The sequence below is a fragment of the Alnus glutinosa genome, chromosome 13 (assembly GCF_958979055.1).
Source record: "Alnus glutinosa chromosome 13, dhAlnGlut1.1, whole genome shotgun sequence".
NCBI classification, from domain to species: domain Eukaryota; kingdom Viridiplantae; phylum Streptophyta; class Magnoliopsida; order Fagales; family Betulaceae; genus Alnus; species Alnus glutinosa.
This window is the reverse complement of record NC_084898.1, coordinates 20825443-20842872: the sequence shown is the minus strand read 5'-3', so window position 1 is coordinate 20842872 and position 17430 is coordinate 20825443. Positions and strand designations below refer to the sequence as shown.

The window sequence follows — 17430 nt, the reverse complement described above, 5'->3', positions numbered from 1 at the left end:
GGGGTAGTTTAGGCACGAGGGCGACAGTGGATCCCAACTTCAATTTTAACTGAGAGACATGGAAAACGGGGTGGACGCAGGACTCCTTTGGCAGATCGAGTTCATAGGCAACGGCACCCACCTTCTGAATGATGGTGAAGGGACCATAGAACCGTGGAGTGAGTTTAAGAGACTGGTGGTGTGCCAAGGTCATCTGTTGGTTGGGCTGGAGGCGTAGGTAAACTTTATGACCTAGCTCAAATTGTCGCTCTGTCCATTTGATGTCTGCATATTTTTTCATGATTTGTTGTGCCTGTTGTAAGTTGTGATTGAGGATGGAGAGGATTTGCTCCCTGTTGCGAAGGACCTCATCCACTGCTTGTACTCGGGTTGTGCTCGAAATGTAGCTCAACAGTCTAGGTGGTGGAACACCATAGACCACTTCGAAAGGGGTCAACTTGGTGGAAGAGTGCCAAGTAGTATTATAGTAATACTCGGCCTAGGGTAACCAATAGGACCAGTTTTAAGGGCTGTCTTGGGCAAAACAACGTAGGTAGTTCTCCAGTGCCTTGTTGACAATCTCAGTTTGGCCATCAGTCTGAGGATGGTAATTGGTGCTGAGCTTCAAGGTAGTGCCTTGTAGCCGAAATAGCTCACTCTAGAAGGTGCTTGTGAATGTAGTGTCTCCGTCTGAGACAATGGAATTGGGCATTCCATATAGCTTAAACACATGAGCAATAAAAAACTGAGCTATCTTGGCTGCTGAGTAGGGGTGAGATAAGGAGATAAAGTGTGCATATTTCGACAAGCGATCAACTACCACAAAAATTACAGAGTACCTCTGGGATAATGGCAGTCCCTCCACAAAATTCATAGAGATATCTGTCCAAACCCTAGAGGGAATAGGAAGTGGTTGTAGCAGTCCCGCAGGGAAGAGATTATAATGCTTGTTTTCCTGGCATGTGTCACATTACCTGATGAATTTTTTGATATCCTTTCTCATGCCTTGCCAATAGCAGTCCGTTTTGGCCCGATAGAGTGTTTTCTCATACCCCGAATGCCCTACCATAGGATCACTATGGACATAGAGCAATACCTGGGCTTTAAGTTGTGGGGACTCACCCAACACAATTCTGTTTTTATACATGAGAATTCCATCTCGGAGAGAATACCTTTGGGTATTGAGCGCATGATTCTGCCATTAAGACATTAAAAACTGCAACTTAGGATCAAGCAAATATTGAGCTTTTAAGTCATCCACCCTGCTAAGATCAGGAAGAGATAAGATAGATAAGGAAATATTTGCAGCCTCCGAGTCCCTTCTAGATAGAGCATCCGCAACCTTATTCTCTACCCCTTTCTTGTATTCTAACAAGAAATCATAACCCAAGAGCTTTGTAAGCCATCTTTGCTAGAATGGAGTACCAACTTTTTGTTCTAGCAAGAACTTGAGGCTCTATTGGTCAGTGCGAATCACAAAGGACTACCCCAAGAGGTAGGGTCTCCATTTATACATAGCTGTCACTAAAGCAAAGAGCTCTTTTTCGTAGGTGGACATGTGAAGTGCTTTTCCTTTTAGGGCTTGACTTAGGAAGGCAATGGGACAGTTTGCTTGCATTAGGATTGCACCCACACCTATGCCACTAGCATCACATTCAATTATGAAGGGCTGGGAGAAATTGGGGAGGGCTAGAATCGAGGCTTGTGTCATAGCCTGTTTTAAAGCCTCAAAAGCATCCTGAGCTGCTGCTGTCCATGCAAAAGAATTCTTTCTAAGCATTTGAATGAGAGGGGCAGCAATGGAACCATAACCCTTTATAAATTTTCGATAATACCCTGTCAACCCTAAGAAGTCTCGCAAAGCCTTTAGGGTTTTAGGAAAAGGTCATTCCACCATGGCTTTAATCTTGCTCGGGTCAGCACAAACTCCTTAAGCCGAGACTATGTGTCCCAAATACTCTTCCTCCAATCATGCAAATTTACACTTAGACAATTTAGCAAATAAGGAATTCTGCCGCAAAGTCTCAAGTGTCAAGGAGAGGTGAGTGAGATGGGTTTCCATGTCCTTACTATAAACCAAGATATCATCAAAAAAGACTAAGATGAACTTTCGCAAGTAAGGTTGGAATATATGGTTTATTAGGCTTGGGAACGTAGAAGGGGCATTGGTTGGCCCAAATGACATAACCAAGAACTCGTAATGGCCTTCATAAGTGTGTAAGGTTGTTTTAGGGATGTCCTCATCAACTACCCTTATTTGGTGGTACCCAGACCTTAAGTCCAATTTTTTTAAAAAAAATTGAGCCCCATAACTCATCTAACAGTTCATCAACCACTGGAATACGGAACTTATCTTTAATGGTTACCTTATTCAAAGCCCTATAATCCATGCACATGCACCAAGTGCCATCCGCTTTTCAAACTAGCAAGACTAGGGATGAAAAAGGGCTGTGACAGGGTCGGATAACACCTGTATGCAACAATTCTTTGACAATCTTTTCGATTTCCGCTTTTTGATAAAAGGGCTATCGGTAGGGACGGATAGAAACTGGTTGAGCCCCAGGTTGTAGAGTGATGGAGTGATCCTGAACTCTTCTTGGTGGCAAGTCAGTAGGTTCCTTAAAAACATCACCAAAATCCTTGAGAAGTGCGGCCACAGGAGGTGGAACTCCCTGCTGGCCCATTGAGGACTGCTGCCCCTGTAACAGTTAGCAGTGGGTAGGGTAACTTAGGAGCTGTAAAACCAGACCCTTCCGTTCCAGCTTAGGCAATCGAAAAGAGTCACTACCCTCCAAGCTCAAATGTGGTCCTTGTTTCAATCCGTGCAAAATGCAAGTGGCCCATCTTGAATTCATGGTGAGATCCTTGTGTTGGTGGTCGGTAGAATCTAAGGAATTCGCTCTGTCGGTGGTTGGAGGCGCTACAGGTATCAGGATACGTGAGAAATGCAAAGGTTTGACAAGGTCCATTCTCCTCGACAGAGACGAGACTGCTTGGTTGAACAAGTCTTTCGGCGAGTTAGTTTCGGTCTAAGACTCCAGAGTTTTTTGGAATCAATCCGTTCGTGGTTTCCCTCCCATTCTTGCATAGCAATGTTACAACAGGCACGGTTATTTTTTGACCGTTGAGGAATATGAGGGTAGAAGAAGGAGCGGCTCCATCTTGGTTCTAAAAGGAAGATTTGGTGAAGGATGGGAGAGATTCGGGTTGGAACTCCGTTTAGCTTTCAGGCTTCTCCACACTGATTCTACCAACTCCTTGAAGCAGTTGGGTGCTTCTGGAGTTCCTCATGTGGAGTCCAATAATGTGATGAGGAGGAGTTATGCTGAGGTTCTGAGGTGCTCGCCGCCGAAGCTGGAAGAACCACTTCCCCCTTTTAGGCGTGTCCTCCGGGAAAGGGCCCCAGTGATCAGTTGAAAGCAACGGTTAAGACTACTTCGGCAAATTCAGTCTCTCCTGTGATGGAAGGTCCAACGAAGGCAGTTCGGGCTCCGGCGTTTGTTCCGGTCTCAGGCCTAAAGACAAGTGTGGCTGGCTCTAGCCCCCTTTCGTCGTCCTCAGCTACATGCAAGCCTGCAACTCGCAAGTCACGTTTTAGTGACAACCTCGATTTTTGCAGCTTCAGGAAGACGTTGGAGAGTCTTCTTGTAGATATTGGACATTGCCTGTCGGTTCTAGACCAGTTGGGTTATGGGCCCAAGCAACCCGTTTACTGCCTGAAGCTCAAGAATCGGTTTGCTCATATGGGCTCTAGTTTCTTCCGGCCCAAAGCTAAGGGTCCTCCGCCGGCCCAAGTCGCTTCAGCGCCGGCCTCTGACCTTATAGGTAAAGCCCCTCTGGTTCTCCCCAGCCTCCGGCCCAAGCTCGTTTATAAGGCTAAGGTTGGTTTGGGCCCTGTTACAAGCAACCTAAGGGCTTCTTCTTCCTCCCTGGTATCGACTTCTCTGCCCCTCGCTGGTTGTGCGCCCAAGTCTCCCAGGCTCGTCACTCCTCTTTCAGGCTCAGACGGCTCTTCCCTGGAGGTACCTTCTCCTTCTACTGAACCGGACTCTGATCCGTCTCAAGCCAGCTGTACTCTCTCTCTCTCTCTCTCTCTCTCTCTCTCTCTCTCTCTCTCTCGGCCTAGAACGCTGGAGCTGGTGCTTCCCTGTTTAACATCGGTCCCTTCAATGTTGCCGCCACTTGCTTCTCCGGTGGTCTTCCCTTTGGCGAGCCTTCAGCACCTCTCCCCCCCCCCCCCCCCCCTTGGAGGCGCCGATGGCCGTGTCTCTCAGGTTTCAGCTCAGGTCACCACCCTTGGTCAGGGATTCTCTCTCACCTTTGATGGCTCTCCCCCTCCCCTTTGGGTCCCCAGGTACTGCTACTCCTTTACCTGACCCTGATCCTGATCCTCTCTCCATTGCCCCGATCCTTGCGGAGGCTGCCCCTCTCTCTCTCGGTGGCTGGTGGCTTAGAGTTTGATTTCCCTGCTGTGGTCAATCCCATCCTTCTATCTTGCTGCCCTCCTTCCAAGTCCAAGTGGAAGATTGGGAAGAGCTCTCTGGACTGGCTTCTGCCGATGTTAGAGGATTCCTGGTACTCTGTGGGTCTCTCTTGCGATGATTCTGTTCATAATCCTTTGCCCCTGTTTTCTGATATGTTGTCTAACCATGAAGACCAAGGGAAGTGCTCCAGTCCGAAGGTGCGTAAAAAAGGTGTTAGAGAAGTTAATGGTCTCTTTTGCTTTGTCAACTATGATGCTCGTGGCGGCAGTGTCTCTCGTGGTAGGAACAAGAGGAGGGTTCTCAGTGGTTCCTCATGAATCCCAGATTGATCTCTTGGAATGTTAGAGGGTTGAATCAAAGAAGCAAGCGGTTGAAAATCAGGAACCTCCTCAGGCAGTGGAAGGCTGACATAATTTGTTTGCAAGAAACCAAATTAGAACTTATCTCTAACAGTATCGTGAAAAGCTTGTGGGGTTGTCAGTTTGCGGATTGGTGCTTTCTTCCTTCAAGTGGGGCTTTCGGTGGTATCCTGTTGATGTGGGATATGAGGGTTGTGAAAAAATTTGAGGTGCTGGTGGGGGATCACGTCGTGGCTTGTAGCTTTAGAAATTATGCAGATGACTTCTCTTGGGCTTTTGCTGGGGTTTATGGTCCTAACCTTGATCCTCTTCGTAGGAATTTATGGGACGAATTGGCTGGTTTGCTCAGTTTGTGGGATCTCCCTTGTTGCATTGGTGGTGACTTCAATGTCATCCGCTTCCCCTATGAGCATTTAAGAGCTGCTTGCATTTCTCCCGCGATGGCGGATTTCTCTGACTTTATCTTAGAGCATGGCCTCATGGACCTTCCCCTTGCAGGAGGGTCATTCACATGGTCGAATCTCTCCTCTCGATCTAGGATTGACAGATTTCTAGTCTCTCCGGTTTGGGAAGCTAAATATCCTGGTCTCTTCCAGAAGAGGGTTCCCCGCTTGTGCTCTGATCACTTCCCCATCCTCCTCAATTGCGGTGGTATTCATGCGACGGTGGGCGGCAACACTGATGACGAAGGTGACATGCGTTCCCAAGCTAATTCAGCACTTGGCGAATTGGAGGCATAATGGTAACAAGGAGCTCACGTTTGTCTATTTTTTATTATTTTTTTTTCTTTCGTATTATTGTTGTATTGTTGAGAAGGGTGAAATGAGAATTTCAAAATGTAAGGAGAAGGGTATCTTTTGGCTTTTGGACTAAAAGAGTCGCATGCCGTGCACGTGGCTCACTTTCCATCTATTTAGACAGCATAAACTGTCGGAGGAAGGCCAAAAAAACAAGCAATTGGTAGTTTGGGGAGCCGAACTACAAGTACTAGTAATTCGGGAGGCCATCTGGAGGACGGATGGTAGTTTGGAAGGCTTTATTATATTTAACCCATTTAAAAATTTATGTAGTTTTGAATGTTTTGGGCGCTAAAATTTTTTACCGAGCGTGAATTTCTTGAAGAAAAAAAATGGTTAAACTTTGAATTCTTTCTTATAATTGAATTTTAAATTTGCACATTAATTTTTACTAAAAACAAAAACAAATTGACAACCAAACAAGGCATAAGTGAGTTGCTTCTTTTCAAACTCCTAGATGGATCTATTCATGACAATTCAATTTTGGCCATGAAAAATCTTCAATGCCATGAAATACGAATAAGGCGACGGGGGATTGATGGACCAATTCTTTTTGAGAAATACTAGAGGTACTAAATCTTTTACTAATAGATATGTACTAAGATGATGTGGAGCTTATTCATTAATACCCATAACATTTCTTTTTATTAATTGTTTTGATCATCTCTAATGAATAAGATCAACATCATCTTAGTACCAATCTCTTAGTAAAAAAATTAGTACAACTAGCATTTCTCATTTTTTTTCCCTAATCAAAATGTGAAAACATCTAAATAACCATAAAAAGAAATTTTTATTTTTTTCCCTCCTTTGCCTTCCTTCTACTTAGGTGCCAAGGTTATCACATTATTAAATCCTCAAAAACCATATTTGTCAACCAAGTTTTTTCCATTGTAGAATTGGAGAAAAAATCACAAAATTAATTCATTGCATCCAAGCCCTGAATGAATACATATGTAGAAGTTAAAATAAATAAATAAATAAATAAAATTAATCCACCAAACTTTGTAGCACTTCCAAGCTAGCTAGTCAACCAAAAGGGAAATGAAAATAAAGGAAACTTCGCTTAACTCCATTGTATTGTTGCTGTTTTTGTAATTGCTCATCTGAACTTTAAAAACTCTCAATTTAGTGATTCATCTTTCATTTTTTTTTTCTTTCCAATTCCATCACCCGTTAGGATTTTTTCGTTAAATCTTGTCAAAATTTTCAAAATACACTTATCTTTTATTAAAAAAAATATATATATATATAAACAAATTTCAAAGCTTTAAGCGTAAGTATTTTTGTAAATTTTGTTAAATCTCAACCAATGCCTAAATCTTTGATTTTATTTTATTTTTCCGAAAAAAAAATGAGGGTATTTTGAAAATTTTGACACTTCTCGATTAAGATTTAACGAAAAATCCTAACAGATAGGTGAAATTAAATAATAAAAAAAAGAGATCGAAGGATTTATGTACTAAATTGAAAGTTTTTTTTAACTTTAAGTAATTACAAAATGCGATAGAAATTCGGGGGTTAAAGTGAAGAAGTTCAATCTACCAAACTTCAGTAGCAATTCCTTGGCACATCACCTATCAAGCTTCCGGTGCCGGTGGCGCTGGTATTGGAAAAGGCAATCTGTAGATCCGAACAAGAGTGCACCAATACTCTATTATCTTTCCACCATAAACCCTCGTATATTACCGTCGCTCTCACAGAGACATTGAAGCTCATCATTCCCTTCTCCCTATCCCGCCTAATCTCTTGCGATTCCGGGTCCCCCGAGAACCACTGAGTTCCGTCCTCGATCATAGCATTCACAGACTTTTCCCTCTCCATGCCCAACCAGAGAAGCTCCTGCACCGTCTCCCTCGCTAGAATATAGCTTTTGTAGAAAACACTGACCTCAATCTCCTCAAAGTAAATTTTCCATGGACAATTTGCACGATTATAGGTGAAGCCGATATCATATATGGCCGTCAACGTATAATTGTCGGAGGTATCAAATTTAGGTGTAGATAGCGAGTCGAGCGAAAGAGTAGGGGTTTGTTGTCTGAGGCTGAACCAGATAAGGCTGAAGGTAATGGCGCTAACCGTGAGTGTCGACACCAGCAGGAAAGCTACGATGACAATGAATCTGGTGACGCCGCTCTCATGCTGGTTGGCCGGCGCCGAGCCACAAAGCTGAGGGTTACCATCATCGTTGTAATTGCAAGGGTGAACTTTAATTCCTGAATGTTGAGCTTTGAAAGGTATCTCCGCAACGCAACCAGCCATGGTTAAGAGGAAGAAACGAGGAGATCGATCGAAAGATTTTGGCGGAATGAATAATTAGATGTTAGAAATTACGATTTTATCACACGATCATCCTGCTGGTATGACAATTTTAAATAAATTTTTAATTTTTTTGTTTAACATAAGTAAATTAAAGAATTAATTTTAACTGTCACGTCAATATTATAAAATAATCGTAGAATAAAAATATATAGTTTCTTGGGTTACTTTAATTGGAATATTAGTTACCAAACCAATTGCATTGATGTGGTGGATGGGTAGAAATTGATTTAATTTGTAACGAAAGGCTGTTCAGATCAATAAAACAGGGAGGAAATAACAGAAATTTTCCTTCTTTTTCTATTCATTTGCACATAATGATCATAGAATTAAGCAACAGATAACAAATTAAATTTCAAGTTGAAGCCGATCGGGTCAAATCTTATTGTTCCTCGATGAAATATTGATGAAATTGTTGAGTAGTAAACTTATGCTTTTATTATATTCATTTAATTATAAAAAAAGGGATAAATATAATTCACCCCCTCTTAAGTTGTCGACCATTTTCAATTTGACTACCAAAGTTTAAAAAATTGAAATGTACCCTCCCAAAATTTCAAAAAATTTCAATTCAAGCAGTCAAACCAGACGGAATTTTGACCACTTTAAAACGACGTCGTAACCTTTGAGGGTAGGGGTGGCCTTCGGGCCACCCCTAGATGAGTTCTAGAGGTGGTACAAAAGCCACCCCCAACCCCTGGGGTGGCGCACAGCCACCTCTAGCACCAGGGGGTGGCCGCGCACCACCCCCGGCAACCTCTTGGGGTGGCCGCCGCCTCCCCTAGAGATTTTTTTTAAAAAAAAAATCAAATATTTTTAAAAAATTTGTAATTTACCCCACAAAGTTTCTGAAATTTTTAATTCACCTCTAAAAGGGAAAAACGACGTCGTTTTGCCCTCACCAAAACGACGTCGTTTTGGAGTGGTCAAAATTCCGTCTGGTTTGGAGTTATTAAAACAACATATGCTGCTCACATGTCAAGGGACACATGTTAATCTTATATGTGGGTTATATGAAATTTTCTACAAACCAGTTTGTAAGAAATTTCTGTCCGAAAGGTATCGCTTGATATAACAACATTTTTTTTTTATGACATTTTAGCTGAGTTTTGTGGAAACAAATAGTTTATAAAAATATCTGCATCTTATAAAATTAATTAGAAAAAGCTTCACTTAACCTAGTGGCAAAGCCAGGATTCTGATTGAGGGTGGTCAAAATTTTTTTTTAATGAATTAAAAAAAAAGTTGAACAAAAATTAATTAAAAATATTAAAAAATATAACTAACAAAATAAATAAACAATTCAACAAAAGTTATTTATTGTTTAAAACATATAAACAATAGGATGGTAATGGAAAAAAAATTTCTTAAGCAAGAATTTTTTGACAGGTTTATTAAATCTACCTCGACACGAGCTCGTTTAAAAATTTAATTGAAGCTCATTAGAATTATTGTTGTTCTCCATAATATTATTAGGTAACTAGAATAATATATTTCATACATACAATTAAAATATGTAACAAAAAATATATATTTATAAACAATTAATTTAGAAGAAAAATCTAAATATAAAAGTTTAATTGGGTATTTGAAATTTTTTAAGAAAAAATTGATTTGAATTGATACGAATTGTTGAAGGCTTATAACAGAAGAAATATTGTAGAAAGAATTGTTGGCGCATATTATGATTCTCTAATTGCAATTTGCAAATTCATTCTTTTTCTTTATTTTTCTTTAAAGTCGGCCGAAATTTCAAAAAAGAAGAAAAAAAAAAAAAAAAAAAAGAAAAAAGGTAAAAGTTGGCCCATTATATCATGGGCCTCCTGCTTTTTACTTTTCAGGACTCTTTATCGTTGCCTTCAAAGTCTTGTTTTTATTAAAGTTTTTAATAACTCTCTTGATTTTGTAATTTTTCCCAGAGTTAAAAAACTCTTAGTTTAATGTATTTAATTTTTTTTTTTTTTTTTTTTTTAAATCTCACCCCTAACGTTAAGGTTTAGAGTTAAATTAAACTATCAAATTATAAAATTACCCTTATACCCTTATAAACTTTATAAAATTATAAAATTACCTTTAAATTATAATTAATTTTTTGGAAAAAAAAATACTGGATTATTAGGTATTTTGGTAATAGTCTCGATTGCTACGCATGGCCTCAGTTAGGTATATCCAAGGTCTTAGGCTCCGTGGCACGTGGGTTTAGTTTTTGATGAATGCTGAAGAGTTAATGGCACATGGCTTCAGTTAGACATTTACTAGTTGAAACTTGAGAGGGTGGTTGTTCGTGGACCGTGGGTTTAGTAGATCCTTTGTAATTTGATCCAATTTCACAAATATCAATCCATTATTTTCATTAATTCAGTTGCTTTAATTTTCTTCTATTTCAAATCAATTTAAAATATTTTTGATAAAATATTCTAAAATTAATCTTCTTCTTAGCGAAATGTTCATTCTACATCTCGACAACTTGCTAATCTACAAAATATCGGAGTGTTTCACAGGTGAAAAAATAACTGTATAGTAAGTAAATTTTTATAAAACTTGTTATGCAATTAGCCTTCTGTAACAAATCACATTTTTCAAATTTAAGTAACTAATAATATTATGGGTTTTACAAAATGGATCAGGGTCGCTGCCATCATTATGCCAATATTAAAGGCGGGCATAATTCTGGTAATAAGTCACTTGTATTTTAATGCATGACAAATGTATAACATGGAGATTATTTAACAGTCATAGCTATCATCTATATGATTTATCAATGCCTTTAACCCTTCTTGGTAGGATTGGCGTTGTCCTGAGGGACATGTAGTATAATATCGGTATCTAGGATATTGCCGCGTGCCATTATTGTTAGTAACTCGACTAAGTTCGATGGGACATCGCAAACCCTATCAAGAAAGGATTAAGGGCTCGAGTAGACTATATGGAGTTTGACTATGGTACATTCACTTGACATATCAAATAATATATCTATATTGTATCATCATGATTTTCTAGTTTGTCATTTGATAATAACTCTATTGCATATTAATTCTTGTGATTTATCAATATTTTATGAAACAATTTGAAAAATATAAAGTGACCCCTATGTGTGTGTGTGATCAACAATGCATCAAAATATAAATTCGGAATGTAAAAAAGACATATATTTTGATGACGAAGTGGAAACTCTTTGCAACAAAGAGAAAAACTACTCTGGGGCAGTCAAACCCAGGAAATCCACTAAAAGAAAAAATAGCTAGTTACAAAGTAGTCGTATTCACATACCCCTGATGCAGTAGTTGTACCTTGAACTCTCACATGTACTTATACGTGATTGCCTCCCAACCAGACCACTTGTCTGAAGGGTTCTTCAATGGAATCCTTTAACTTAATGCTCCTCCCTAAGTTAGACTTCAACGGTTGATCAAATCACACAAATCAAAATTCTAAGAGAGCTAGTTGATCTTACAATCTCTGCTTAAACACCTTCTCTTAGCACACTGGAGTTTATATGATACTCATTTTAAAAACACTGTCTAGAGGCCTCATTATATAGGTTTCTAAAATCCTAATTCTACTCAAACTTGGATTTGCATAGCGACGTCCGGACCTGCAACTAAAACTTCGTGAAATCACTAAAGTGCGTCCGGACCTGCAACCCTAGCATCCGGATGGTTGCATAAAGTACTTCCACTGTCCGCAGTCATCACATCAACGTCCGTACCTTCTTGTAGATGTGTGCTCTATGTGACTCGAGTCTGCTGGGTCGTCCGAACTTCTTCTAAACGTTTGCTCTCAGACTTCAGTGTATGCTGTGCCGTTCAGACCTTTATAGGACTTTGACTTTTTAAGCTAGGCGTCTAGACCCTGGCATCTGGACGTCCGGATGGACCGTAGGGAAAACAGACTTTCTGAGCTGTAAAGTCCCCATCATATTTCCTTCAACAGGAACTTGCCTTCTTAAGAGATATTTTGTGCAGATACTTGTCATGATCAGTCCTTTCCATAAAGGAATATGTATTCTGTGATATTCTTCTGGAAGACTCTGGAAATACGGTGTCCTTGTTATATAATTCCCTGATATGGAAGTCTCTTATAAGGAAGCGTTTTTGTCAAACCAGAATGAGTCAATTAAAATAAACCAACACAATTGAGTTCACAATATAATGACATGTTCTCCCTGTGTATCTTATTCACTAAGTCGTGGACTTGGACTTATATTTTTTTTTTTTTCCATAAATAAGACATGTTTTGTTTTATAGTTAGCTTATTTTGTAAAGTCGGGTATGAGTAGGAGGGAGCCTCTATTCCCAAAGCCTCTAGAGGATTTGGAGAGATTGATATTCGAAGGGTTAGACATTGGCTTGTCAGATTTCTTGATGACTGGAAGAATGGAAAAAATAAGTGATTTCGTAGTGTAACACTCCGGTCCCATATTGAGATAAGATGAGTAGCCAACATATAGAGTGGGTGGTTAATAAGAGATGCTCATGGGGGTGCTAAGTCTCACATTGCTTACTTGCTCGGTGAAAATGTGCTTTATAAGCGATTATAGGAAAGCTTAAGATTGACTAGTTCTTTTAGAATGATAGCACATATATGGTTAGCGTTTTTCCTTAGGTCGTTATAAATGGAATCATAGATACCTAGTAATGCCGGTCACATTGCATGACATGGCCCTGAACAGGACATCATAGGTTTAAAGGGCTGAGAAGTTTGTAACACCCCAGTTCCCATATTGGGAAGAGATTAATAGCCCACATAGAGAGTGAGTGATTTATAAGAAATACTTATGGTGATAGGGAAGCTCTGAATTGACTAGTCTTTTTGAGGTGATAGCGCATATGTAGATAGTACTTCTTCTTGGGTCATTACACACTTACACATATAGTTTCAGTTGTTGGTATACCTTTTCCAAAGTAACCCTGGCATGTCAGAATGTTTACATATATTGAGGCATCTACCTATAGAGTTACGCAGTATTGTGATATGACTTTTGATGACATTTACTTGCCACCGTGGGTTAATTATCATGTAATTAATTTTATAGGGGCATTATAGGAAAAGAGTCGATAACAACTTATTTTTTTCTCCTTAATAGAGTCCTTATGGGCTCTTTCAGCCCATGCGAGGTCTTAGACAGAAAGACCCATTATCACTATATCTTTTTATATGGGCTTGGAAATATTGTTCAAGATGCTGCGAAAAGACTAATTAAATGGGCTTCCTCGTGGGATAAAACTTTATCAGGCCAGCCCCAGCCCCAACTTTGATGGGATCCAAATCCCTTCATATTTTTTAAAATCTGAGGCCTTGTTTGGCAAACAACGCAGAAATTTCCTACTTTATTTTTACATTTTCCAATAACAATCAACATAAAAAAAACATTTCAACTTTTTTTCACTTTTTATATCACATCAATAATTTTTTATTACTATTCAAATAAAAAAATCCACTACAATACATTATTATTATTATTATTTTTCACTTTTCTATACAATTTTTTTTTACTTTATATCACATTTATCACTTTTTACTAACTCTAAAATTAACAACTCACTATCCCGTTCTACACAGTGCTTTGCCAAACAAGGCCTAAATTTCTCAGATTTTAAGATCTGAGTCGATGCAAGGGGTAAAATAGAGCTAGTTGTTGCTGCATTTTTAAAATAAAAAAGTCAATGAAAAATTCAAAAGCATTTCAAAACTCTTTTATTCTATGTAAAACAAAATTTGCCCCCCAAAATTCCCCGTCTTCAGAACTCCTCCCTCCGCATCAGGATCATCTCCAGTTGATGGATCCTAGTCCCCTCCCTCCACCCTCCCCCAAAATCCACTATATCCAGACAAGTCGACGGATCAGCCACCCAACAGACACCGAGTAACGAACCACCATACTTTCCCGAGCTTCGGGCGATGCCAAATCGTGGACAGAAAGCACTGTGCGACGCGGGGTCATGACCATCCCACAACCACCGTACTTCGCTGAAGAATCACCACATGCCCACTGGGGATGAACATCATGAACCACCACCGTACAGAGGTAATTTTTTTATTTTTTATTTTTTCATTTGATTTCCTTTGGTAGTATGACCCCATATCTGGCTTCTCCTTGTTTTTAATTTATTTTTGGTTTTTCTAGCTTTTTGGCTTTTCCTTGTTGTTTTTAATGGGTTACCCGGGTGAAAACCAGTTATTCAGACTGGGTAGTATTTTTTTTAAAAAATACTACAACTACATATCAGAGTTATTGAAAAAATACTACAATTATATGTTATATATCTCACATATGTCTTATGTATTTAATGTCAGTTTACCGTGTCAAACCCAACCTAAAACATAGGTATATATATAGGGACGATGTTAAAAAGCACAAGATCAATTCAATCCAAAGTCCATTACTCCAGCTCATAATGATCCTATCCCAATCATTTAGTATAACTATGTAACAACACTTAGGGTTGAGAATGGGGCGGGGGGAGGGGGGGGGATGAGCTTTTTTTGGCCCCGCACCCCGCAAAAAACCTCCTACAACCGTGAGGGACGGTTGGGGATGGGGCGGAGATGAACGGGGAAGGGATCCGGTGGTATGTGAGGATCCCCGCGGGTATGGTTCTACAGCAAAAACTGGCCAAAAAAGTGAAAACAACACCCACATGATTTTGCATATCGTCATTTGAACGCATTCCAAGAAGAAAAACTCAACCACGAGTTACAATTCTAATGCACTATTACTGGAAATTTAAGTAAGATATGCATTTTAGAGGGATACATAAGAAAATCTGCATGTACCTTATTAGTACTCGAGGCACAGAACCCACATGATGGAAATGAAGCTTTCAAACACTTCATACAGCTCCAACGATTGGCATTTAGTATTTACAGCCGAACTGTAATTCGGGGAGGTGTAGTTTTTGAATTGAGATGTTACTGTTGGCACAACCAATGGTGAATGAGTCGAAGTTAGGTTAGAAAGTAAGAAAGTCAGGAAGTTTTAAGTGTTTTTTTTTCGTGTTTTTTTTTTTTTTTTTTTTTTTTTTTTTTTTAAAAAAAATTTGCAGGGTGGGGATCCGAGAATTTTCAAGGGCCCTCCCCGCAACCTGCACCGTATCGTGCGAGGAGCCCAAATAAAGGCCTGTGGCCCACACTATGGGTGCGGTTTTATGCTAGAGGGGGCGGGGCGGGGCGGGGCGGGGCGGGGCGGAGCGGGTATTGCGGGGATTTGTTCACTCCTAACAACACTCACGTAGATTGAGTGTATCTAGTAGTCCTAGTATAATCTGTAACATATTCCTAGTATAACTCTGATATGTAGTTGTAGTATGATTCCTATTGTAATATGTATTTTTTTTTTTAAGAAGAACTCATATTTTGTGAAAAAGAAGTAGGTTTTAGGCTGCGACTAGTAAGAAGAGAAAATAAAAGTGGAAAATAGAAATAGGAAAGGGTTAAGGGGCGTGTGTTTAGGGTAAAGTGTAAGGGGTAATTTTTTATTTTTTTTTTTAATTTATTATAACCCAGAGCCGATTACCCGGTTATAATCTGGTGTCTAGAAAATTAATACCCGACTCTGGCTCCAACTCCAGGTATAACCGGGTACCAAATCAATTTTCTGGTTTTCCGGTTAGTGTCCAAAGCCGTTTTCCTGGCCGATTATAATCGGTCCGAAATTACACCCCTAACTTTAGGAGACAATTTAACCACGAAGAAGCTTCTAGACAGCCAACAACTTGTAAAAGAAATGTTGAGAGTAAAGCTCCACTAGGGGAAGAAATAAATCAAAAGGCAAGGATGGACCCCAAAACCATCTTTGCTTCTTTCTGTGTATCAGAAATAAATCATCTTGCTGTACATCAGAAATAAATTAAGAACCCAACATGTGTATCAGAAATAAATCATCTTGCTTCCTTCTGGAGGCTGGATTTAGAAGCTTCTAAACAGAAAGCAGCTCGGAAAATCAATGTTTTTTTTTTTTTTTTTTGGAATTTCGGAAAATCAATGTTGCAAACTAGTCCAAGTAACCGAGAGAAAATGATTAAAGTCAGATAACAAAAAGTTAATTCATAAAGCGAATATTGTTGATTAAAGTCAAATACAACACAACAGCCCACAAAATTAATGGTATCAGAGCTTGTTTTCTTACTCTTCCTCTTCTCCAGAACTCTGCCCGCAGCTTCTCTGAGACTTTTTGTCAAACACTTCCTTCACCTCTGTTTCTTCACCCACACAAAAAGTTCACCACCACTGGCACCAAAAACTTGTGGCACCAAGGCACCCAAAATTAATTATCCAAATGGTGAAGTCTGTAGAAAATGTCTTGTAGATCTGGGAAAAATACAGAAAAAGCCAGAGAAGCCCACAAAACGTAACGTCAGAGGAAAAAGCTAGAAAAACCAAAAATAAATTAAAAACAACAAGGAGAAGCCAGATCTGGGGTCATACTACCAGAGGAAATCAAATAAAAAAATAAAAAAAATTACCGTGTGGTGGTTCTTTAGCAAAGTACGGTGGCTGTGGGACGGTAGTGACCCGGCGTCGCACTGTGCTTTCCGTCCACGATTTGGCGTCGCCCGAACCTCGGGGAAGTACGGTGGTTCGTTACTCGGCGTCTGTTGGTGGCTGATCCGTCGACTCGTCTGGATATGTGGATTTTGGGGGGAAATCTGAGAAACTCAGATTTGATGCAAACGCAGATTTAAGAAATCTGAGAAACTTGGTTTTAAGAAATCTGAGGGGATCCGGATCCGCTTTGATGAGGGTCAGTTCCTTGACTCCTCCAAAATGAGAAGCATCTATATGATCTATTAAAGTATTTATCGGTATTGCCCATAAAATGAAAGCAGATCTTGGTCCATGGAGTTCCAAGAAGGTAAGAACTCCAGCCTGTGCAAGCTCAGTCACAGTCTAAGTTCAATATATGCCTTACTAATGTCTCGAAACCTTCGGGGATAAAACGGAGGCGGAAGGGGAGCGGAGAGCGGAGAGCGTAGGAGGAAGACTAAAGATGCTGTCGTCGGCACACGCTCTCTACCCCTTCTTACCCTAAAAAAGCAGGAGTCCATTGCGTCCTTGAACTGATAACCATCTTTCGCTTAACCTATCCTCCTCCGTCCCTCTAGAACAACAACGGACAGTATAGGGAAGCAGACCTTTGATTTTCTTGAACCACCTAAGAATACGTCGTCTGATTGAATCTTCTTGTTCTTGGATGCTCCATAGAAATCCATCGCTATTCATTTCTTCCACCAGAAGTAGGTCCAAATTCAGAGTTAGCAACATAAACATGCCATGATCAGTGTAGCTATTCTTGGATTTCTTGTTTGGGCTCATCATATGTTTACTATGGGCTTAGACCAGGTGATTGCTCTTAGACTTGGAGCAAATTTAGCAAAATCATGAAGGAGAGATTGCGAAAATGATATAAATTTAGGGGGTTTAGTGAAATTTCCTCAATTTATATTCATCATGTTTTCAACAATCCGTTAGTCACGAGGTAAATAACAATAT

General features: G+C 39.7%; 1 protein-coding gene and 1 long non-coding RNA gene across 2 annotated transcripts; both read right to left on the bottom strand.

Moving 5' to 3' along the window:
• Positions 1 to 7170: 7170 nt before the first annotated feature.
• Positions 7171 to 7881, bottom strand: LOC133853963 (uncharacterized). Its single transcript, XM_062289983.1, has one exon. The coding sequence runs from the start codon at positions 7879 to 7881 to the stop codon at positions 7171 to 7173; it is 711 nt and encodes a 236-aa protein (XP_062145967.1).
• Positions 7882 to 15958: 8077 nt separating this feature from the next.
• On the bottom strand, positions 15959 to 17413 carry LOC133854280 (uncharacterized). The gene is made up of 2 exons (XR_009896798.1): positions 16404 to 17413; positions 15959 to 16248 (listed from the first exon to the last, which is right to left on the bottom strand). It is a non-coding gene; the product is annotated as an uncharacterized LOC133854280 (long non-coding RNA).
• Between the last annotated feature and the right edge of the window lie 17 nt (positions 17414 to 17430).